The 23,468-nt window shown below is 41.7% G+C and overlaps 1 protein-coding gene and 3 long non-coding RNA genes across 5 annotated transcripts; 1 reads left to right on the top strand and 3 right to left on the bottom strand.

The window, feature by feature from the left end:
- Positions 1 to 4,933: 4,933 nt before the first annotated feature.
- Positions 4,934 to 6,150, bottom strand: LOC4346954 (uncharacterized). The gene is made up of 2 exons (XM_015755804.3): positions 5,667 to 6,150; positions 4,934 to 5,582 (listed from the first exon to the last, which is right to left on the bottom strand). Exons 1-2 carry the CDS (start codon positions 5,835 to 5,837, stop codon positions 5,397 to 5,399), a joined length of 357 nt encoding a protein of 118 aa, XP_015611290.1. The 5' UTR covers positions 5,838 to 6,150; the 3' UTR covers positions 4,934 to 5,396.
- A 2,359-nt stretch (positions 6,151 to 8,509) lies between these two features.
- LOC136351734 (uncharacterized) lies at positions 8,510 to 10,444 on the bottom strand. The gene is made up of 3 exons (XR_010734864.1): positions 10,231 to 10,444; positions 9,406 to 9,453; positions 8,510 to 8,769 (listed from the first exon to the last, which is right to left on the bottom strand). It is a non-coding gene; the product is annotated as an uncharacterized lncRNA (long non-coding RNA).
- A 1,912-nt stretch (positions 10,445 to 12,356) lies between these two features.
- Positions 12,357 to 13,686, top strand: LOC107278897 (uncharacterized). The gene is made up of 2 exons (XR_001539814.3): positions 12,357 to 12,740; positions 13,406 to 13,686. It is a non-coding gene; the product is annotated as an uncharacterized lncRNA (long non-coding RNA).
- Positions 13,687 to 19,082: 5,396 nt separating this feature from the next.
- On the bottom strand, positions 19,083 to 23,159 carry LOC9268302 (uncharacterized). 2 transcript variants are annotated; one of them, XR_001539727.3, is made up of 2 exons: positions 22,523 to 23,159; positions 19,083 to 19,510 (listed from the first exon to the last, which is right to left on the bottom strand). It is a non-coding gene; the product is annotated as an uncharacterized lncRNA (long non-coding RNA). The 2 variants fall into 2 exon arrangements; XR_001539728.3 differs by having other exon boundaries at positions 19,083 to 20,768.
- Between the last annotated feature and the right edge of the window lie 309 nt (positions 23,160 to 23,468).

The raw sequence follows: 23,468 nt of genomic DNA on the forward strand, positions 1-23,468 counted from the left end.
GCCACCCCCGCGCCTGCCGAATGGGCCAGGCCGCGCCCGCACCCCACCTCCCCACCTCCGTGGACCGCAAGGGGAAGTGGGCCGAAACCTTTATTTCGGCCCATTACCCAATTATATTTATATTTTTCAGCATTTACATTATAGTACTTGACCTTTTGGTCATTTAAATTTTAGCAAATAATTAGAGTTTTACATTTGCCATCAGCACTTTGTAATTCTCTGATATTGTTAATATATGGTTTTGTTTAAGCATTTCCATGTCTTTTATTATACAATTACTTTGCAAATTTATTCTCCTCGCCCTATGTTATTTTATTTTCCCAACTATGCCATAATTTCTCAAAATTTTGGCTATCACAATGTAGGTGAGATGGAAACCAAAGAGTTTGATATTCTCGCTCTCGATGGTTCCAATTTCCCTATTTGGGCGATGGATCTCAAAGTGAGTCTGTCAACCAATGGACTATACAGATGTATAGATGATACAACAGATGGAACCGTCCCCCCCTCTAACATGTCAAAATTCTCTGCCTTAAGAATAATAAGGAATCATATCCACCCGGATTTGAAAATGGAATACATGTTAGAGGAGGAGGACCCACAAGTTTTATGGACATCTCTGAAAAATCGATATGAACAGCATATGGCGATTATCCTCCCTGAGGCATCGCATGAGTGGAATCACTTACGTCTACAGGATTTTAAAACTATAGACGAATACAACCATGTTGTTCATAAGATATGCTCTAAGCTCCGGTTTTGTAAGAATGAACCTTCTGAAGCGGAGAAAATTGAGAAGACTTTGTCTACAATGCTCCCATCAGAACAGATCATCACTCAACAATACCGTGAGAAGAATTTCACAGTCTATTCTTCACTCATTCAGACATTGAAACAGGCAGAAAAGAACCATGAGCTCACTGTATGGAACTCAAACCAGCGCCCATTTGGCACTGCACCACTGCCTGAAGTACATGCAAATGAGAAGAAAAATATTCCCAATGGGAATACCCAGACTGGAAGTTCATCTGGCAAGCGCAAACGCTAGAGAGCCAAAAAGCAACGTGGGAACGCTCAAAAGGGAAAAGGCAATTCGAAGCCAAATAATGATAGTGACAACAAAACCGCCTGCTACAGGTGTGGTTGCTACAATCATATTGCTAAGAAATGCAGGACCCCTAAACATCTTGTTGATCTATACATGAAGTCTATGGGTCATACACAGACCAACCAAAAGCATGAAGCACACTTCGCCTCTAGAGTGCTGGAGACTGGAGCTATGGACCCCATTCCTGAAGGAGCGGGACCGAGCAAAATCCAAGGCTCCGGCAAATGAAGAGGAAGGCTCTTTGGACATCGACGACATGCTCGTGGAATATTCTTCCAACGACATTTATGGAGACCTTAATTAGGCACCATATAACTTCTATGTTTAATTTTGCATGAGTAAACATTGTAATAAAAGACATGATGTTGGTACCCCTATTTATAAATGTAATAATCACACATATTCATGTGTGTTTTTCTATATTTTGCTTTTATTCTTATGAATTTAAATTTCGCATTATATAGATTATTACGGGAATCATCCCGGCATTGGAATGATGGACATGGTATGAGTGACAGATAATTCCCAGAATCATCAGATTTTGTGTGCACCTCATGTGCAACTAGGAAATTAATTTTGAGACCCTCATATCTCAAAATAAAGGCTGAGCCACTAAAGTTTCTTGAACGCATTCAAGGAGACATTTGTGGCCCCATTCAACCATTGTCTGGGCCATTCAGGTATTTCATGGTTCTAATAGACGCATCTATAAGATGGTCCCATGTGTGTCTCTTATCGACATGGAACCATGTTTTTGCAAAATTGATTGCACAAGTCGTCAGACTCATAGCAAATCAACCTGAACACCAGATAAAATCAATCAGATTAGACAATGCTGCAGAATTTTCTTCCAAAGCTTTCAATGATTATTGTATGGCTTTAGGAATTGAAGTCCAACATTTTGTACCATATGTTCACACACAGAATGGTTTAGCCAAATCTCTTATCAAGAGAATAAAACTCATTACCAGACCCTTATTGCAAAATTGTAACCTACCAACCTCATGTTGGAGTCACGCAGTCTTACACACTGGTGACTTAATACAATTGCGCCCAACTGCATACCATACAACTTTCCCGTTGCAATTGGTTCGTGGTGATCCTCCTAATATTTCCCATCTGCGGAAATTCGGTTGCGTTGTATACGTACCGATCTCACCACCAAAACATACATCAATGGGCCCTCATAGGAAAACGGGGATCTATGTGGGATATTTATCCCCGTCGATTATTAAATACCTGGAGCCCCTTACAGGGGATTTACTCACGGCCCGGTACGCTGATTGTATCTTCGATGAAGATCATTTTTCCAGGCATTAGGGGGAGAATTCAAGTATCACACTGAATGCCCGGAAATAAATTGGGATGCCTTAGACACCCTAAAGGAGGATCCTCATACCACAGATCATTGATTTGCAGGTAGCTGCAAACAATTTGCCATACTCATTTAGTGTGAGTAAAAGAGTCACAAAATCATACATTCCCGCAAGGAATGTGCCGGAAAAAATAGAGGTACCAAATAAAACAATTCAACTCCCTTCCTCGAAAGAGAGTGGGAGAATTACGGCAAATCCTCGAATGTGCACGAGAAAACAAAGGATAGAATCCTATGATACAGTAAATGAAACTCAACCTCAAGTTGAGAGACACCAAGTGGATTCATCGGATCCACTTCCCACATCAACAGTGCACTCAATTTCTGATGATGGGATATTGGAACGCCCCAACACGATCATTTGGGAAATACTGAGTCGTCAACTGGGGTGCATGAAATTTTTGTAAACTATGTTGAATCTGGAGAATCATTCAACCGTAAGACTACAATTGTCGACATATACTTTGCATCATCAGTTGCAGATACCATCCAAAATGATCCAGATCCAAAATCCATGGTAGAAGCGCTCGGCCTGGAACAAATGGAAGGAAGCAATTGAAGCAGAGTTAGCCTCCCTTAATAAAAGAGAGGTATTTTCACAAGTAATACCTACACCTCCAAAAACCTTCCCCGTGGGTTTCAAATGGGTTTTCATCCGGAAACGGAATGAGAACAATGAGGTGGTGAGATATAAGGCGAGGCTTGTAGCACAAGGGTTCACGCAGAGACCCGTCATTAATTCCAATGAAACATATTCTCCAGTCATAAGTGGAATTTTGTTCCGATATTTGATTTCACTAGCAATTCAAAAGCGTCTATCTATGCAGTTGATGGATGTCGTGACAGCATATTTATATGTGTCACTAGATTCGGACATATATATGAAGGTCCACGATGTGATCTCTATACCGAATGGAAGCTCAAATCGCAAAATATATTGTGTAAAGCTCAAAAGATCACTCTATGGTCTCAAACAGTCGGGCAGAATGTGGTATAACCGACTAAGTGAGTACCTTCTACAGAAAGGTTACTCCAACAATGATGATTGCCCCTGCATATTCATCAAAAGATCCTCCACATGATTTTGCATTATATCAGTGTATGTAGATGATTTGAATATCATTGGCAACACACAAGATATTAATGAAGCCCGCCACCACCTTAAGGCGGAATTTGAGATGAAGGATTTGGGTAAAACCAGATTTTGCTTAGGTTTGCAAATCGAGCACCTTCACTTAGGCATTTTAGTGCACCAATCTGCCTATGTCCAGAAATTATTGGAGAAATTCAATATGGACAAAGCACATCCAAACAAAACTCCCATGGTTGTTCGATCACTCGATAAAGAAAAAAACATTTTCCGACCACGGGAGGAAGGAGAGGGGATATTAGGACCAGAATATCCCTATCTCAGTCTCATTGGAGCACTTATGTATCTTGCAAATAGTACTAGACCAGACATTGCGTTTGCAGTCAATTTGTTAGCAAGACATAGTGCCGCTCCAACTAAGCGTCATTGGACCGGAGGAAAAGAAATCCTCAAGTATCTAAATGGCACTAAGGATCTTGGCTTATTCTTTTAGAAAACTGCTGATCCTAGCTTGGTTAGGTACACTGATGCTGGCTATATGTCTGATCCCCACAACGCCAGATCACAAATAGGCTTTGTATTCCTCCATGGAGGAATGGCCATATCGTGGAAGTCATCTAAACAAACATTAGTGGCTACCTCCACAAATCATTCAGAAATCATCGTACTGTTTGAAGCATCACGTGAATGCGTGTGGCTCCGCAGGATGATAAACCACATTGAGCAATCTTGTGGCATTGGTTCATCAGAATCACCTACTATTATCTATGAAGACAATGCTGCTTGTATTACATAGATGCAAACAGGCTACATCAAGAGCAATATCACCAAACATATTGCTCCTAAGTTGTTTTATCCCCATGAGCTTCAGCAAAGTGGAGAATAAACATCTTACAGACAAAGTCTTGTGATAATCTGGCAGATCTCTTCACTAAATCCCTACCTACTTCCTCGTTCGAGAGATGTGTTAAGGGAATTGGTATGAGACTACTCAGAGACTTGCAAGCTTCAGGGGGAGACTCTCTGAATGATGGACCTTGTTCAAATACATCACATTGTACTCTTTTTTCCTTTTGTGAGTTTTTACCATCCGGTTTTTAATACAAAGTTTTTAATGAGACAATGTTAGATACAAGCTTATGCCTTATCTCATGTTTTCCCCACAGGGGTTTTTCCAGAGATAAAACAAGGCATGGATTACTCCTTAAACCTTACAGGTTTCTGATAGAGTAATCACCAATCACAGTATTCCTTTTTTTCCCCACAGGGTTTTTCGAAGGAATTAAACAACAAGTTGATCTCAAGATGGACTCGATCAAAAGGGGGAGTGTTACAAAAGCATCATGAGGCATATTTGATCTCATCAAAGGCTCATCAAAGAGCAACAATGGCAAGAATCAAGTGACTTGTAACAGCCATATTATGGTGTATTTGTGACACATAATCAACCATATTTAGTGGCTTAAATCTCCCTTAAATCCTAGGAGAATCCTAGGCTTGTACACATTCAAATCCTCACTATCAAAGGGGACATATTGAGATCAATAAAACTTGAAGGGATTCACTGTTTTCACTGTTCATCTATCGTTTTCTAACAGATAGAGTAAGTGGCAGTAAGAAAGAGAGAAATCGATGTGAGAAAATGCTATGAGACGCAGTTAAGGTGAGACCTTTGAGCTCTGGGACACGGGAGGCGGCCTCGAGCATGCCGGTGACCTCCTTGCCGGCCTCGGCGGCGCGCGCGAAGAGCTCCTCGATCTCCTTGAGCACCGCGAGCAGCTCGTGCCCAGGCTGCGTCACGGCCACCTACAGCCTGCCGCCACCTAGCCCGCACACGTCTTTGGCCTCTTCTTGATTGGCCACTCCGAGCGGAGTTTCTGCTGCTTTGGGGGTCTCGGCGTTCGCCGACGTCTTTGCCCCCTCGTCTCCGCTTCCTCCAGCTCCGGGATCCCCTCCCGCTCCCTCATCGTGCGCATATCCTCGTTGCTGATGGCTACTGCGGCCACCTCCTGCACCACGTAGAACAGGTTAAAGAAATCCCACCCTCCAACCGCCGACGCCGCAGGAGGCGGCGGCGGCATCGTCGTCGTCACCTTTTTCGGTGGAGCGTAGTAGTAGGGGCACCCCAAATCTGGCGTCCGCGCGTAGCCGCCGCCGCCACCGCCGTCATCCACCTCCGCCTTTTCCTCGTCGTCCTCCACCCCCTGCGCCACTGAGGCGAGTGCCGCCGGCGCGGGCTTGGGGGACACGGGAGGCGGGTTCATCGGGGTGGGGCGGCCGGCAGGCGTGGAGGTCGATGTCGTGCAGGTGGAAGAGTGACCGGCGATGGCGGCGACAGAGGAGGTGGCGGAGGCGCGAGGGGGTGGTGGCGGTGCTCGGCGACGAGGACGGCGCGAGGGGGAGGCGGAGGCGGCGGCGTGGGAGAGGGAGAGCGAGCGGGTGGCAGCGGCGCTCTGCAGCGGCGGCGGCGCGAAGGGGTGGTGGTGGCGCTTGGCGACGGGGACGTGTCACACCTATCGGTGTAACCGATGGTGACCAACGAAGCAGAGAAGGATACAGGGGAGGCGGGTTCTCAGTAGACGCTTTCCAGGAGAGATTACGTATTTATGTAATGTGTGTGTTGCCCAGTGTCTGGCTTGTGGACCTGGAGGATGTGTGTGTTGGGTTAAATTATGCTGTACTGGTACTGTCATCCCTTGTCGAATAAGAAAGAAAAACGAAGAACTCTCCCCAATTTCCTTTCGTGTTCACACTTGTCCGGCGGCTCACGGCGAGAAACCTCGACGCCGGTGAGCGGGGCATTACACCTGGTATCAGAGCAAGGCGAACCGGCGCGCGCTTCCTCGTATTCTCTTGATCCGGCGGTAATATCCCATAGTTCAGTTGGTGATACCCGTAAGGGTTCGTCGCCGTAAATCTGTTCGAGGGTTCGTTGGATTCGGTGGAGGAACGCCACGGCACCCTCTAAGCAGAGTGTGCAAGTGAGGCAAGTTGTGGCGGCGATGGGTGAGATGGAAGAGAGGTTGTTGGCGGCGGTGGAAAAACTGGCGGAGAAGGTGGAGAAGGTGGGGCTGATTCAAGAGAAACTGGAGGTGATGGACAAGAAGTTGGAAAAGCAAGGAGAGAGGCTCGATCAAGTGCAGGCCAAGGTGGATTTGTCGCTAGAATCGCTGGGGCAAGTTCTTCAAGAACAGATCCATGTCATGCAAGCTGTGAAGCGCACCGTGCCTGCGACGCTGGTGATTCCAACCAGGACAATGGAAGCAACCTCATCTGTGACAAGGGAGCAACCTCAGGTAACCATTCCCATGCCTACACTCACACCACCACCTAGGGTTGAGACAGGAGAAACACATGCGCCACACTTGGGAGAGGGAAACAGGGGAGTAGCCCATGAGAACCATTTCAGAAGAAATATGCCAAAAATGGATTTCCCGAAATTTGATGGGCCAGATGCTAGTGTGTGGGTAGACAATTGTGAGACATACTTTGCTATGTATCAGATCCCAGCAGGTTTTAAGGTGTCAGCTGCATCACTGAACCTGTTAGGAAAAGCATCGCACTGGTATAAAGCCTGGAAACAGAAAGTTGGCCTTCATGTTTGGGAAGAGTTTAGAGATGCTGTTGTGAAAGAGTTTGACTGTGGAACCCATCACATCAAAGCCAATGCCATGTTCGAATTGAAACAAACGGGTTCTGTGGATGAACATAAGAGCCAATTTGATGACTTAATGTACAAGCTTTGTTGAAAGATTTAAAACAAGAGTTTGCTCTCAAGGATTTAGGTGATTTGCACTACTTCCTTGGTATAGAAGTCAACAAGGTGAGAGATGGTATTTTGTTGACTCGGGAGAAATATGGTTCTGATCTACTAAAAAGGGCAGGTATATCAAGTTGTAAGCCTGTTGCTACACTTATTTGTACTACAGAGAAATTGTCAGTTCATAGTGGTTCCACCCTATGGGAACATGATGCAACTTGATACAGAAGCATTGTTGGAGCTTTACAGTACTTGACTTTGACTAGACCAGATATTTCCTTTGCAATAAATAAGGTTTGTCAGTTTTTACATAATCCTACCACACAGCATTGGATGACAGTCAAGAGGATTTTGAGATATATTATTAAGTCTTCTGTTGGTCTTGGTCTTAAGATTAACATATCTCCTTCTACTCTTGTTAGTGCTTTTTCTGATGCAGATTGGGCAGGATCAGTAGATGACAGAAGGTCAACAAGTGGATTTGCAGTCATTTTGGGTTCAAATCTGGTGTCATGGAGTGCTAGAAAACAGGCTACAGTTTCCAGGTCAAGTACATAAGCTAAATATAAAGCAGTAACAAATGCTACAACTGAGGTAATGTGGGTGCAAACTTTACTTAAAGAAATTGGAGTTCAGGTTCCTTCAGCAGCCATGCTATGGTGTGATAACTTAGGAGCTACATATTTATCAGTTAATCCTGTCTTTCATGCTAGAACTAAGCATATAGAGGTAGACTATCATTTTATAAGAGAAAGGGTTGCTAGGAAACAGTTGGAGATAAATTTTATCTCATATGATGATCAAGTAGCAGATGGTTTTACTAAACCAATCTCTGTTCAGAGATTTTAGACACAATCTTGACTTAGATAAGTTATGATTGAGGGGGCTGTTAGAGTTAGAGATATTTCCGGAAGGATTCTCATGCGATAATCTAAAATAGTGAAAGCAGCAAGCTTTCATGCAAATTAACACACCATGTCATCAAATAAATAGGAGCCGTTCGATTTTTACCGCAAACGTTGCAAGCCATCGGATCTCTTTATTGGCGAAACTACGGGTAAAAACGGATCGGATAATATCCGATCTTGTAACACCCCAGAAAACCACATAAGCCTGGGATGCTACTAAACAACCATACATAAGTGCCAAAACAAGCAAATTTCGGCAACAACTACCTTAGACAAGAAAACATCACGGAAGCATCAACATATAGATTAAGGTTATGTTACAACAATTGATGGACATGCAGGGATATCCTTGAAAGAGTAGTTAAACAATGGTCAATAACTCTAGTATTTAATTAACCCATTATGTCTAAACACAAGTAATCTTATCAACATATTACAATAATCATGACTAAGTGAGTTCATGTCGTGCGACAGTGTAGCTAATCCCATCCCTTCATGAAAACATGTCATGGCATGTACCTGAAAAGACTGTAAGGGGGTGGGAATAAATCTCAGCAAGCAAACGGCTTTAACAAGCTATTTAAACCACAGATTTATTATATAGCTAATTAAATGCCAAGTTATGATTCACATAAAGACAAGTTGAATATCCAAGGACCAAAACATCATAACGTCACCAATCAAATACATATACTCACAAATCCTAGAGATGAAAACACTTCTCAAAGACATCTTCGATCGATAATATTCATAACATTCTGCAATATGTGCATATGCAATGCAATGATATGTACTCCTACCTTCACACCCAACAAGGTGTGAAGCTGCATCGTATTACGACAATATACGATGCTGTACCGGTACGGTCGCAACCATAGGTTCATGACATAACTTCAAATGCAATGCAAGTGATGCAAATGCAGTATGAATTCCAGAGTATAACATCATAACCACATTCCTTCGATGCAGATCAGTATAAGGTTATTATAGCCAAGAGCATAAAGTATAACCATAAACAGTGTAAAATCAATAAGTATGATTCAGATAGGTAAATCCTCTGTGTAACATATAATAATATCTTGGTTGATGATATATAATTTCAAAGTGGAGGTAGAATCAAATAACAAGTCAAAGCTGTAGCAAACCACCGCTACGTTTACTTGCCTCGAACAACGAAGAGACGATACCAAGCATTATCCGGAGCACCACAACCTATTTTCATAATTATAACCTTAGCATACAAACTCCCAAATTCATACAATGCAATAAATAAACACCCGCAGTCCACAACCCAAGAAACGTACAAAACAACGAAAGTCGTTCTCAAACTACAGCACTGCTGCTTCACATTTTTATATCTATAAAACTACAAAGATTATGGATACAAATAAATATACTCTGAAGATCTACAGACAAAGACCTACAACATGTATGTGCAAACAATATTTTAATTCTGACATTTTGAGGGGCTAATTCCTACTTGAAAACAGGGTTTATCATCTGTCTAGAAATTCAGACAGCAGAGAGTAAAAACTCTATATCTCAAGATTTAAAAATCCAATAAAGATGTACTTTACCAATATGGAAAGATCAAAGCAATACCTACAACTTCGTTTATAGTTACAAAAGCTAATTCATCTGTTTAGCCCCTCTAAAAACAGTTTAATCGACTACTATCCAGATTATGACATAAAAACAACAGTCATACTAAAAAAATTCATATCGCCTAAACCACTTGAGATAAAATCGCGCCCTTTGGCGAGAAGATAGATCCAAACATTGTCTACAACTTACTAGTTATACACTTTTCCGGAAAAAGCCGTTTTGATATCCTAATTGATGAAATACCAAACCCCTGTAAATCTGCCCGCGAGTAGAATTACCAATCCGAATCATAGCAATAAAACCTCCTTACCTAAACCCTAATTACCACGAATTAAAACTCTCAAAACACCCAAAAACAACATTAAAACAGTGGGGAAGTCTCACCTAGGGTTTTATGGAGAACAAAAATAAATATGACGGAAAACACCAATTCACCACTCCTCTTCTTCCTCTCCTCCTCCTCATTCCGTTTTTGCAACTAGTTTCTTGATCCATCATACGGTGCAAGAGATCATGGAAGAGGAAATCTCGTGAAGGGGAAAGAACACCTAACACCGTACATAGGAGGGAGGGGGCGGCTGTCTCGGCGTCGTGGGGTGGGGGGAGAGAAGAGGGAATCCTGTCCCTCCTCCTGTAGGGTTTTAGATAGGGGCAAGGAAGTGGGCTGGGCTCATGGGCCTAGGTCCAAGCCGAGCTGGCCCACTTACAAGGGAACTTTATTTAACTAATTATTGTTGCTACCTCAATAAACCAAAAACAACATTTTTTTTGGGTGTTACAGATCCGATCCGCTCCGAATCCGTCGGAAACGAGGATATGGTATGGGATTTTAGAAATCCGGCGAATATAGATGCGGATGCGGATAGTATGATGCAGATGCGGATGCGGATATGTTATCTCTAAAATCTGGCAGATGCAGATTATCCGACATTTCTACCGGATTATCCGATAGACCATTTGCCGGATAATCTAAAATTATCAACACATATAACCACTCTACCTATTTCATATAACATAAGGTTTTCCATCCAATAGCCTAATTCATCAATTAACCTAGATTTCTTAGTATGAGGCTTTCACCATCATATGTCACACTTGCGTAGTTGAATTTTTATATTATGGACATCATGTATTCATGTTGTTTAGCACCTAAGCATATAATTATTATGATGGGTTGTTTATTCATTATTGTATTATTGTTCCTTGCATTGCCAACTCGATATTGTATTGATTGCATACACAAGTAACATCCAATAAATTTAATCCATTTCCGAACCGATTCCGCACTGACTCCGACATCCGAAACAATCCGCTCCACATCCGCATCCATACACTCACTACTGGAGAAACGCTTTTCTCTCCCGGGTAGCGAACCGGGAGAAAGAATCCGGGACTAAAGATGCCAGTCTTTAGTCCCGGTTCAAATACCCGGGACTAATGATGCGAGTCTTTAGTCCCGGTTCAAATACCAGGTTGGTCCCCTTTTCTTTTTTTTTTTAAATTGTTTCTTTACTACTTGCCAGGGTTAACGCTGTATTTCCTCCCAAATCAATTGGGATGCATATGCCAAATCAAACCCCAAATCATTCACATCACAAAGCCTATGTTACTTATACGAACAAATCAAATACATCACAAATCATTAAAAAAATTACACACAAATCAAATACACCACAGATTATACATCTCAGATCCATGCAATGAATCACAAATTTTTTTAAAAAAGAAATTATAAATCACAAATTATCAAAAAAGAAAAAAAAAGGACGCCGCCTGGACGCCTCGCATGCGCGCCGGCCGCCGCCTGCTGCCGCTGGCCGCCTACCGGACGCCACCGTCGGATGGGAGGGGAGGAGGGGGAGGAGAGGGGAGAGGAGGAGAAGGAAGGGGAGGAGGGGGGAGGAGGAGATGGGAGTGGAGGAGGAAGGAGATCGGATCTGAGGGGAGGAGGAGAGATGATCCGATCTTATCTAAATATCTCGTTTGGAAAGATATGGGAGAAAATATTTACTCCTGGTTGGAGTTACCAACTGAGGCTAAAGATGTATTTTTAAGTCCCGATTGGTAGTATCAATCGAGACTACAGATCTAAAGGGACTAAAGTGGTAATCTTTAGTCCCGGTTGGTAGTATCAACCGGGAATAAAGATCCTCAGCCCCCTGACATGCCTCTGACATGGGATGAACCGGGACTAAAAATGATCTTTAGTCCCGGTTGGAAATACCAACCGGGACTAAAGATCAAAATTTTTTTTAACCGGGACTAAAAACAATCTTTAGTCCCAGTTCTTATTAGAAACGAGACTATTGTGAAAATTGTCCGTCCCTCCAAAGATCACTTCTCCAGTAGTTACTATCCGTACCCGCTCTAAGTCTGCTTAAAAAATATGGTTTATAATATGGTATAACCACTGTCCGTCTGAATCCACTTTGTTTTCACCCCTGGGCGAAACCTCCTGTTGACCCATCAGAAAACTTCTTTTGTATCAAGGTCCTTCCACATCTAGTCTTACTATTTTTCATTTGATCCCCTACAACCCTCCTGTGCGACAACGCATCTTGCGTCCTCCTCCCTCGTCGGTACGCTGCCTCCACTGCCGAGAGATCGAGACGGCGCTCGCCGGCTCACGTCTTCCCCAACCCCACCGCCGTCGTGCCCCCACATCCCCTCTGTCCACAAATCCCACACCTCCCCGCACGGCGTCGTGTTCCTCCTCCTCCCAATCTCCACCGCCTCTAATCGGGGGTTCGTGGCCGTCCAAATCCGGGCGTCGCACCAACGAGGACAGATGGATGGGGACTCACCAGCCATGAAGTAGAAGAGGCCTGCGGTGGAGAGAGGCAACAACCCGCTGCGCTCTCCCCAATCTAGTCCCCTGGAGGGCATGTGCGTTGGTAATGAAACTAGAAGTTTTAGTCTAGAATCCTTTCCCCTCCCCATAACACATATGTGTCTGTTCGTTAATTCTGAGTGTATGCTCATCTTCAGATTTAGAAAGGGCGTAGTTTCTTCATAAGAAATATCATATGACTGAAGTTTTTATAGAATTTATAAATTTGCCGACTGCTGATTTATCTCCCTTATTTTAATTTATTTGTTTTTAGCACTACTGGACAGGTGATCTTTGCTGGGTCGGCCGATTTCCATAATAGTCCCAGTTACTTAAAAAGCCGGGACTAAAGATAATCTTTAGTCCTGGTTTATTTGTCCAAGGGGACTATACGATCTTTAGTCCCGGTTCATAGATCATCTTTAATCCCGGTTCACCTCGTATCAGAGGCTGTCAGGTCCTCAAAAATCTTTACTCCTGGTTGGTGTTACCAACCGGGACTAAAGTGATCTTTAGTCCCGGTTGTTGTTTTCAACCGGGGCTAAAGTTTATATCGATCTTTAATCCCGGTTGGTATTACCAACCAGGAGTAAAAATGAATATACCGTATATAATCCCTTTGCACGTATCCTCAAAAATTTCTATCTCGTATTCCTCCTCACTCTTATCCTCTCCTTGTCTTCCTACTACTCCTCTCTCTCACACAGTTCTTATCCTCTTTTCTCACAGAGCCGGCGAGGAGCGGGCTGCGGCGGCGGGAGACGCGCGCGGAGGAGGAGATTGGGAGGGCGGCGGGCCGCGGGAGACGGCGCGGCCGGCGGCCTGCTCAGCGATTTTTTTTTTTTAGAATTTGTGATTGAAGATCTGAGATGTGTTTTATTTGTGTGTGATGTATTCATGTGATGTATTTGTGATGATTTTTTACAACTTGTGATGTAAGTTTATAGAATTTGTGATGTATTTGGAGATGATCGATTTGAGGATTTGGATGTATCTTTTGTTATGTGATCTGTTGGATTTGTGATCTGTGATGATTTATTTGGGATGATTTGGGGATGGAGTGAAATCAATATTCAATGTTAAAAACAATAAAAAAAAGTAACAATTGGTCATGGCCTGGCTACATCTTTAGTTCCGGTTGGTGTCACGCCCTGAAGTTTTCCCCTTCTTTCTTGCTTTAAAATTTGTTGAATAAATCCTTCGAAGAAATTGTTTAAATTAACCTAGAGCAAATTCCTTAATTAATAAATACAATCAATAATTGGAAATGGCATTGTGGGATTTTTCTTGGGTTCCACATGTCACAATGTCACAATACATTAACAGGATATTTAGTGAAATTTTCAGAGCCCCATAAATATTTTTAAACAAATTAAAATCCATAAACCGCAATATTTAAATGTCGTAGGCTCTCCGAACCTTCTGAGGGATGAAATAAATAGTTCAAGTCATTAAACAAACAAAATGAAACATCCGACGTCTCGAGAGAAGAATATTGGAGACATTGTTGGGCCTTTGACCTTCCAATAAACTTCAGCCTGACATGTGCTCGTCAAACCACTCGAAGGATGTGTTACACATTCAGGAGACTTGACAAAAATAACTAAACATCCGACGCCTCGAGAGAAGAATATTGGAGACATTGTTTGGCCTTTGACCTGCCAATAAACTTCAGCCTGAGATGTGCTCGTCAAACCACTCGAAGGATGTGTTACACATTCAGGAGACTTGATAAAAATAACTAAAGATCTACAACATCTAAAATATTCTTAACTCATACTCATCTAAATCTATGTGCACTAGATTCACACTTTCATCTTAAGCATGAAAATACATAGCAAAATACACTTAAGATGAAATGATCTAAATCACAACTACTTCATAATTACATAGGCCGACAGGCTGAATATAGATATTAGAACAACAGAAGCTTGACTACCCAATCCTCAAGCACACCGACTAAGGGTTTACCCTCATTAAGTTCAAGTCCTAGAAAAAGCAGTCGATTACCCTCATCACTCAAAAGACTAAGTCTAACACCTGCAAGCAAATAGTTAATCCAACAGCAAGTGTCAGTACATTATTAGAAATAATGTAATGGTAAGCACCAAGGCAAGCCTAATATTCTACTAGCAAGGCATATAATCAAGGAAGGCATAGTAGGCTTAGTATGGTTCTTTTTAGCACAAAACAAGTTTTATTTGCATAAAACGTATTCAAATCAGATTTGCTTTCAAATAAATTTCAGCAAGCTAGCACTTAGCATTTGGGCATCAAAGTAGGCATTAATCATGTAAAAATATTCACCCCATTGCCATCCATGGCAGTAAGAAGATCATTCTCAAATCTCATCACAATTTGAAGGTGAATTTCAGCATTTAGAAGAATAAACACAAGTCTATACTCAATACATATCCACACGCCGCTCATGCCGCTCATGACCGCAAGCACGGCTTATCAATTAGTTTTAACTCTGCAGAGTTTGTACACTTTACCCACATGATGCGAAATAATAATCATGCAAGAGCATGGCACGCGATACATAAGTACCCGATTTATTATCCGCAACAAAGCTTTTCCAAAATTCATGATTTAGCCTTACACCAGCACGATACGTGTCTCTCCATCCTAAGCCATACACGTTATATGACCTAGAACCGTTAAGTGGCGGGCCCACGCCTTAAACTTAACGCCGTGGTGGCAGACACAACGGGAACCCACTACGTGGCACAATACCGTTGTATTGGACACGCTTAGTCACTTAAACTACCACATCGGGGTAAATAGGAAGCTCCTCTGAATTATTTGAAGTCATACACACTGGCCTATCAGAATGTAGAGCTAAACCATAAATAATTTACTAAGCTTGGACTATCCCATACCAGCACATGTGGTTTACGAAGGCTTTGGTAGATAATCAAAAAGTGGTACTAGAGTTCTAACAAGGTACATTATGGAGAAATTCGTTCTAACAAGGTACATTATGGTATATATTTTTGGGATCTATGGCCAATGATCTATCTTGGTTAAGCCCACATTTACAAAATTTTAAAAATTTTGGACAACAAGCACAAAAGCTACCAATTTTAAAAATAAGCGGGTTGCTTGATGGCATGTAGGGATGGCAATGGGGACCCGAACCCTGAAACCCGGTGGGGAAAAACTCTATTAAGGGCTCAAAACGGGAGCATATCATCCCCCATGGGGCTGTTAACGGGGAAAAACGTCCCCCATCGGGTTGAGTGGGGGCGGGGACGTTCCACAGCCCCCCCGACCCCGAATGCCCGTGGGCCCCCGAGTACGACCCCAAATACCCGTGGGCCCCCGAGTAGGTTGGTACATATTAATATCTCTATGTAAAAGCTTACAGCCCATATAGAGAAAGCCCAACTTTGAAGGCCCAGTTCGTATTATGCTACATATACTCCCTCCATCCCTAAATATTTGACGCCGTTGACTTTTTTAAAAATGTTTGACCGTTCGTCTTATTTAAAAAATTTAAGCAATTATTAATTCTTTTCCTACCATTTGATTCATGGTTAAATATACTTATGTATACATATAGTTTTACATATTTCACAATAGTTTTTAATAAGACGAACGGTCAAACATGTTTAAAAAAGTCAATGACGTCAAATATTTAGGGAAGGAGGGAGTATATACCAAGAAAACCTAGGCAGGGACTCCACTCCCCACACCAGATCCAATCGGTCAAGCCACCAGGTGACCTCCATGCGCCGCCGGCGCATAGGCGCGCACAGCACACTTCTCTCCTCGACCGCGGCGACTCCCATCTGCCGCGCCCTCTCCTGCTCCACCTCCGAGCCCAGCGACTCACAGCGGCGCCGGCCTCATTTTCTTTTCTCCGCTCTTGCTGACCAGCAGCGACGGTGCCGTCATCAGACAAAGAAGCTACTCATGCAGCTGGCTCCGCAAGCAACCTGGACGACATTAACTCGATCTGATTTTTACTTATCTATTGCTTTAGTGTCACTCATATTCACTAATCACTAGTGCATCAAGTTTCTGTTTTTATTGTACAACTACCTTGGATTTTGAAGTTCTTCACTCTTGCTTCATTTCTTTGGTGTGAACTGTGAACTCTTTATCATCTGTTTCTCTTCAATTGCTCTATGTATTTTGATGGTTGTTGTCGGGGGCGAGAACCCGCGGGTGCCCCGTACCCGCTGCGCGGACGGGGACGGGAGGAAACCTTCCCCCGAGCACAGGGGTGGGGACTGGGGACGGGGGTTTTCCATCACCTCGGGGGCGGGGACGGGGTAATGAAACCCGGCGGGTGCAAACCTGTTGCTATCCCTAATGGCATGTATAGCAATAACTTTATTTAGAAAAAAAATGACATGAATGTATGCTATGATATCATGTTGAATGAATGATACGATGAATGTATGCGAATGATTCAATGCTTATGAAGATATTTTTTTATTGTATACATGCCATAGAACAAGATATTTTTTTATTGTATACATGCCATAGAACAATCCTTTTTGTCCAACTGATTAGTATGTTGCGGTGGTATTTTTTTTTAAAACAAATGGATCATCTTAGAGAAGTTTTCAAAACCAACAAGTCAACTTTTCAAACCATGTTTGTGAGTTGCTTCAATGTACAAATCTTGCATCCAACCATAAAGGGGCACAAAATTCGCGCATTGAGCCATCTCAACATAAATCACATAGTTTGCTTATGACTTGCCCTTAGCATGGCATTTTCTTTTAGGCTTGTAGGACTGTCAAAGGTTACATGTTCTATCTTTGGGTTTGTATGGACATGGTATACTATCCCCTTAAATTAAAATAAATTTTTGCCCTAGAGTTTATCAACAAATCTCAATGGAAGGGAGCTAAACCAACACGTGTTAGATGCTGTCCTACATAGTTCCGGGATATAAACTGAAACAAAAGTCTATGCTAGTAAGATGATAAGCTATGAAAAATTTTATATTCATCATTCTAACAAAGTGGTCTTCAACCTGGAAAGGAATGGTGATTTTTGGACAAGTGGGTTATTTTAGAGAAAATGATCATGCCAAGTAGTGCAGTACTGGAATTCGTGAGTCTACTGTCTTTGTTGAACTTTTAGGTCAAGTTCTAAAGGTGCAAAAATTTGGGCAAAAACCAGAGAGATGGGTGAGTAAGGTTGTGAGCTACCCTGAGTAAGGAACCAAGATTTTATCACCTACAGTTTAGGCTACACAAATTCAACAACCAGGTTGACTACTGTTTTCAGATTTGGGACTTTACCGAGTTATGTGAATTTTTATGCCATGATGCAAGGACTCCAAAATTTAGCCAAAAATCGTGAAGTCTACTGGGTATGTCTAATAGCTACTGTGAAAAGATGAACATTTTATCAATTATGGTTTGAGCTACACAAAAAGATGAATGCAGCTGTCTACAGATTCCAGAACATAGTTTTGCTAACTAATCGATTTATTTTATTATGATGCAGAGGTCTAAAAATTATGCCAAAATTCATGAAGCTTTCTTAGTTAGTCTACATGTTTCCTTTCAAAATTCTCAGGTTTATCACCTACAGTTTAGTCTAGACAAAAATAACAAACAGACTGACCTAAGATCCAGAAAAGAACAACCGGCACAAAATAAAACTTTATGCAAGTTTTAAGGTGTCTAAATTCATCATCTTTTAAATGCATTATGTTAGAGTGGTCCAGAAGCTATATGAATTTTGGGTGGTACATCTAAGCAAACAATCTAGAGGTATAAGCACAACAAATTATATCCTTCACAAACTACTTGGTCTAGGCCATATCGGTAAAATTTTGAAGTGCCGGGAGAAACGGAGTTCAGAATCAACCCAATCCATTTTTAGTGTAGAGATAACACAAGGAGATGAAAATCTTGTCATGTCTATCAAGTTTTAAGTTTTATCAACCCATTTTCAAAACCCATTTACTAGTGGTTCTTTCTAACCCGATATTTTGCAAATCCGTACTAGTACATAGGAGTAGTTTGCAAATGTTTTTTTTCAAAACTTTTCAAAACACTTTGGTATTGTTTTGTATTGATTATTGCGTGATTTCAAACACATTTTCACAGAAATACAAACTTTCAAAAGGTTTCTTCTATAGAAGAAGGTAAGAGTTTTGGAAATTAAAATAGAGGTATAGAGGAAAAATAATCTCTACAGAAGGATGAGATTATAAGCTTGAATATGATTTTCGCAGATAAGTTGTAGCTGAGAGCGAAGCCCTCAAAATAATTTTTAAGAATCAATCCTAAACGACCAACTTAAGGTGCTCCTATAGTCGGTATTTGCTCTGATACCATGCTGTCGTAGACTCTCCGGACCTTCCATTATATTTGAGAGATGAAATAAATAGTTCAAGTCATCAAATAAACATAATAAAACATCCGACGCCTCGAGACAAAAATATTGAAGACATTACTGGGCCTTTAGCCTGCCAGTCAACTTCAGCCTGAAATGTGCCCGTCAAACCACTCGAAGGATGTGTTACACATTAAGAAGACTTGATAAAAAAGGCTAAAGATCTACAACATCCCAAATATTCTTAACTCATACTTATGTGAATCTAGTTCCCAGGATGTGCACTAGATTCACACTTTCATCTTAAGCATGGAAATACATAGCAAAATACATTTAAGATAAAATTGATCTAAATCACAACTACTTCATAATTACATAAGCCGACCGGCCGAACATAGATATTAGAACAGCGAAAGCTTGACTACCCAATCCTCAAGCAAACCGACTAGGGTTTACCCCCATTAAGTTCAGATCCTAAAAGAAGCAGTCGATTACCCGCATCACTCAAAAGGCTAAGTCTAACACCTACAAGCAAATAGTTAATCCAATAGTAAGAGTCAGTTATAATGTACTAGCAAGCACCAATGCAAGCCTAACACTCTACTTGCAAGGCATATAATCAAGGAAGGCATATTATGGTTCTTTTTAGCAAGGAGATCATTCTCAAATCTCATCACAATTTGAAGGTAAATTTCAGCATTTAGAAGAATAAACACAAGTCTATACTCAATACATATCCACACGCTGCCCATGACCGCGAGGACGGCTAATCGATTAGTTTTAACTCTGCAGAGTTTGTACACTTTACCCACATGATGTGAAATAATAATCATGCAAGAGTATGACATGTGATACATAAGTACCCGATTTATTACACGCAATAAAGCTTTTTCCAAAATTAATGATTTAGCCTTACACCAGCATGATACGTCTCTCCATCCTAAGCCATACATGTTATATGACATAGAACCGTTAAGTGGCGGCCCCACGCCTTAAACTTAAGGCCGTGGTAGCGGACACAACGGGAACCCACCACGTGGCACAATACCGTTATATTGGACACGCTTAGTCACCTAAACTACCACATCGGCGTAAATAGCAAGCTCCTGTGAATTATTCGAACTCATATACACCGGCCTACCAGAATGTAAGGCTAAACCATAAATAATTTACTAAGCTTGGGCTATCCCATACTAGCTCATGTGGTTGTACTATATACGAAATGAACTGACATTGAGTGCAGTCCTTAGGTCGGTTTGGGCACACTCTCCCCCTATCGGTACACAACTAATCACCATATGTGCACCACTTGAGGCCCAAACCTAAAACCCATGTTTTCCATCATTTTATTTGTCAAATACTTTATTTATTCATCTCTGTCTAGAATCTTAACAAAATTATTTTTCCTGTTAATATGAGCCCAAGTGATAAGTAAAACCATTCTAAGCATGGCTAAGAAATATAGTAAACTAGTGACAATGTAACTCATATTCCAAATTCCAAGTAGTAACAGGATATGATTCATAAGGTTAGGAATGAGGGATATGGATATATGTGGGGTTAAGGTGATAATGCAAGTAATAGAAGTTTGTAGTTTAAATTTTTTTTTAATTTATTAGTGTACAATCGACATGCAAGATTTACAAACATTTTCAATAACCTCCAAAACATAGGTTCAAAGTGAACAAAGAGAGAAGTGATCAAAGAGAGAGGGAGGTGGGACTTTCCTTGTAACTGAAAAATGTCAGCACCTAATTCACTTCTTCACCGTTTAAGCAATCATCTAAACAAAGTACACGTTATGCGATTAAACACCGAAATATGCGAAAAATCCAAAATGCTCTAAAATGCATGTGCATAACACCGAAATATGCGAAAAATCCAAAATGCTCTAAAATGCATGATTTATGCACAGTGGATAGGTACTGGTCTAAGATGAATTTAGATAAAAGAATTTCTATTTTATCTCTTTTTATTTGGGAGTTATGAATTTTAGAAGTTTGCTGATAGCATTTACCTAGGTAGTGTTGTAAAATATTTTTATAAAGTGATGTTTATTAAGTTTGACTTCACAGAGGTATAGAGAAGTGTTTTCTAAGTCTAACACATATGGTTTCACAATTTTTGGAGTTAATATGAATTCTTTATGTATTTTACAAGTTATAACGTGTTGTAGGCGTATAGTCTCTGTGTACATGGCTTTAGAGATTTAGGTCCAGAACTTGCTCCATCTTGCTAGTGATGTTTAAAATGAGTATTTTAGTTAACTAATCTAATCTTAGTTCATAATTTTAGAGTTACTACACATTTTATAAATAGGGATGTTCTATGTTAGTTACTTAACATACCAACCTAGAGATTATTATATGAGTAAAGGGATTATTATATGAGTAAAGGGTACTAAGTTTTGGTGGAAGGGGATGGATCTATGCCTTCACTGGACCAACAAGTTTTATTTGGGTTTCATTATAGTTAGAGTGTATTTCTATATACATTTATATATACTTATTGCTTAATCAATACTATGTGATTAGCACCTATCCTATAAATTTAAAGTTTAGAGCTATAACCTGTACAGAAGGTGCCATATTTTATTTTACTATGTTGAAGCTCACCATTTGCTGGTTCTATAAAAACCTTGTTCACTCCATTTGGAGTGAAGATGAATATTCTACAGAACTTGGGTTTACTCAAAAAGGATATAAGATGAATTTTATATAAACCTCTAAAATTCAGTTTATGTAAAACTAATTATTTTAAAGATAATAGTTTTAGAGACATTGATTTAAAGTGTGTATATGTTTTATTTTACTTTGTTTTTAGAGAATATGTTGGTGGATCTGTAGAAACTGAATTTTGCCTCTCTTTGAGTTGTAATGAATTTCCTATGCATTTTATAAGTTTGTGCAAGCTTTATGTATAGTTTTTCTTGGATAAATTTTAGAGGTGAAATTTGTACTGTGAGTGCAAGTTTTTATTCCATTAAAGTTCATAACTTGATGAGTTCACAGAAATTTGAATCATCTCAAAAGGAGTTATATTTGATTTTATATGGAGTTTACAAGTTTTAGGTACTTTTCTTATATAATCTCAGATTTTGTTTCTAGGGGTCCACTGTCAGTCATACGACCGATATGCAAAAAGGCCCTTGAGATTTCTATAAACCAACCCGCAGTTCTGGGCCCATACGTCAGTGAGTATAAAATTTGCACATTGAACCTTCAGTTGTTTAAATTCTCGAAATGAGGTCCCTGTCTCCTACAGAGGCAGAGCAGCCATGGTTGAGTTCGATCTCGGGCTCGCCGGCGGCGATTGGTGGCTCGGTTGGGGTTGAGGTCAAAAGATAAAATGAATATCACGTCAATGCGATTCCATTCCTCTACTTTTATCGGTTTGGGGACTTCGGAGTAGCGTTAGCGGCGAGTCCGAGCGGTGGAAGGTCTCGGCTGTGCGTGCATGTGTGCTAGAGACCGATTGGAGCTAAATGGATGCATGCAGGTGAGTTCTTGGGTTAATAGAGTCTCATAGAAGCTTTACCGTGGCTTCTAGAGGCCTGACAGGGTCTTGGCGATGGACGGAATTGGCGGCGGCGGCAAGAACCTCCGGGGTGAACGGTGACGGCTCGATCTACTTGAAGAGTGGCCATGCATGCCTGTCCAAGAGGTTTATTAGATCCCAGGGATGGTGCATGCACGAAATAATCGACGAGGGAACCGGCGAAGGAGAATTTGGCCATGGCGACGGTGGCCGGAGTTGTAGACGATGGAGGCCGTTCTCCTTCCTCGATACGTCATTCTTCGGGATTTTTGAGGGGAAATAGAGAGGACTTCGCGAAGCTGGTGGGTGGTGGCTCGCTCCGGCTTGGTCTAAATCGACGGCAACGGCGACGATGTCGCTGCTGCGGCGCTCGGTGCACGCACTGGAACACTCGTGGGCACGGCGGCGTTCCCGTCGCTACAATGGATGAAATGAGATGGTGTCAAAGGGTAAAGTGGTAGGCATGAAGTGAGGAATATGGAACGAGAAAGAGTTAGTGATGACGATGGCTCGACGATGAATGCGAGCTCCTCCTTCTTGGCGGTCGACGACGAGCAAGAGGTGGAGAGGGAGAGCTGAAGCTCTCTCCCTCGGCTTCCTCGGTGTGGAAATGAAGTGGAGACGAGGGCGACGCGTCAGGGAGAGGAGTAGAGAAGGAGCTCGGCGTTTTGAGGGCGTCGACACGTCGCAGCCACGCGTCGCGCGCGTCCGGACTCTGGAGGGCGGCAGAGCGTGCTCCCTCTCTCTCGATCTCTCTGGTCGGCGGGAGGAGATGGACAGGGAGTGGGCAAGCTAGGGAGGCTGCCAGGTGGGCCCAGATCGATGGAACCAAGGCTAGGGAGAGTGGGATGGGTAGACATCTGAGTGTAAAACGATTTTTGGATTTCTCTTCCCCAACTTTGTTAATTCATAGATTAGTTTATGGTGCAGATCAATTCACGTGGAT

Source organism: Oryza sativa, chromosome 9, assembly GCF_034140825.1.
Source record: "Oryza sativa Japonica Group chromosome 9, ASM3414082v1".
Taxonomy (NCBI): Eukaryota; Viridiplantae; Streptophyta; class Magnoliopsida; order Poales; family Poaceae; genus Oryza; species Oryza sativa.

Excerpts from the sequence above, each read along its gene's own strand:
- LOC4346954 (XM_015755804.3), bottom strand. The coding sequence starts at position 5,837 with ATGAACCCGCCTCCCGTGTCCCCCAAGCCCGCGCCGGCGGCACTCGCC. Across the intron at positions 5,583-5,666 it reads ACTACGCTCCACCGAAAAAG|GAGGTGGCCGCAGTAGCCAT; the intron begins GTGACGACGACG and ends TACGTGGTGCAG.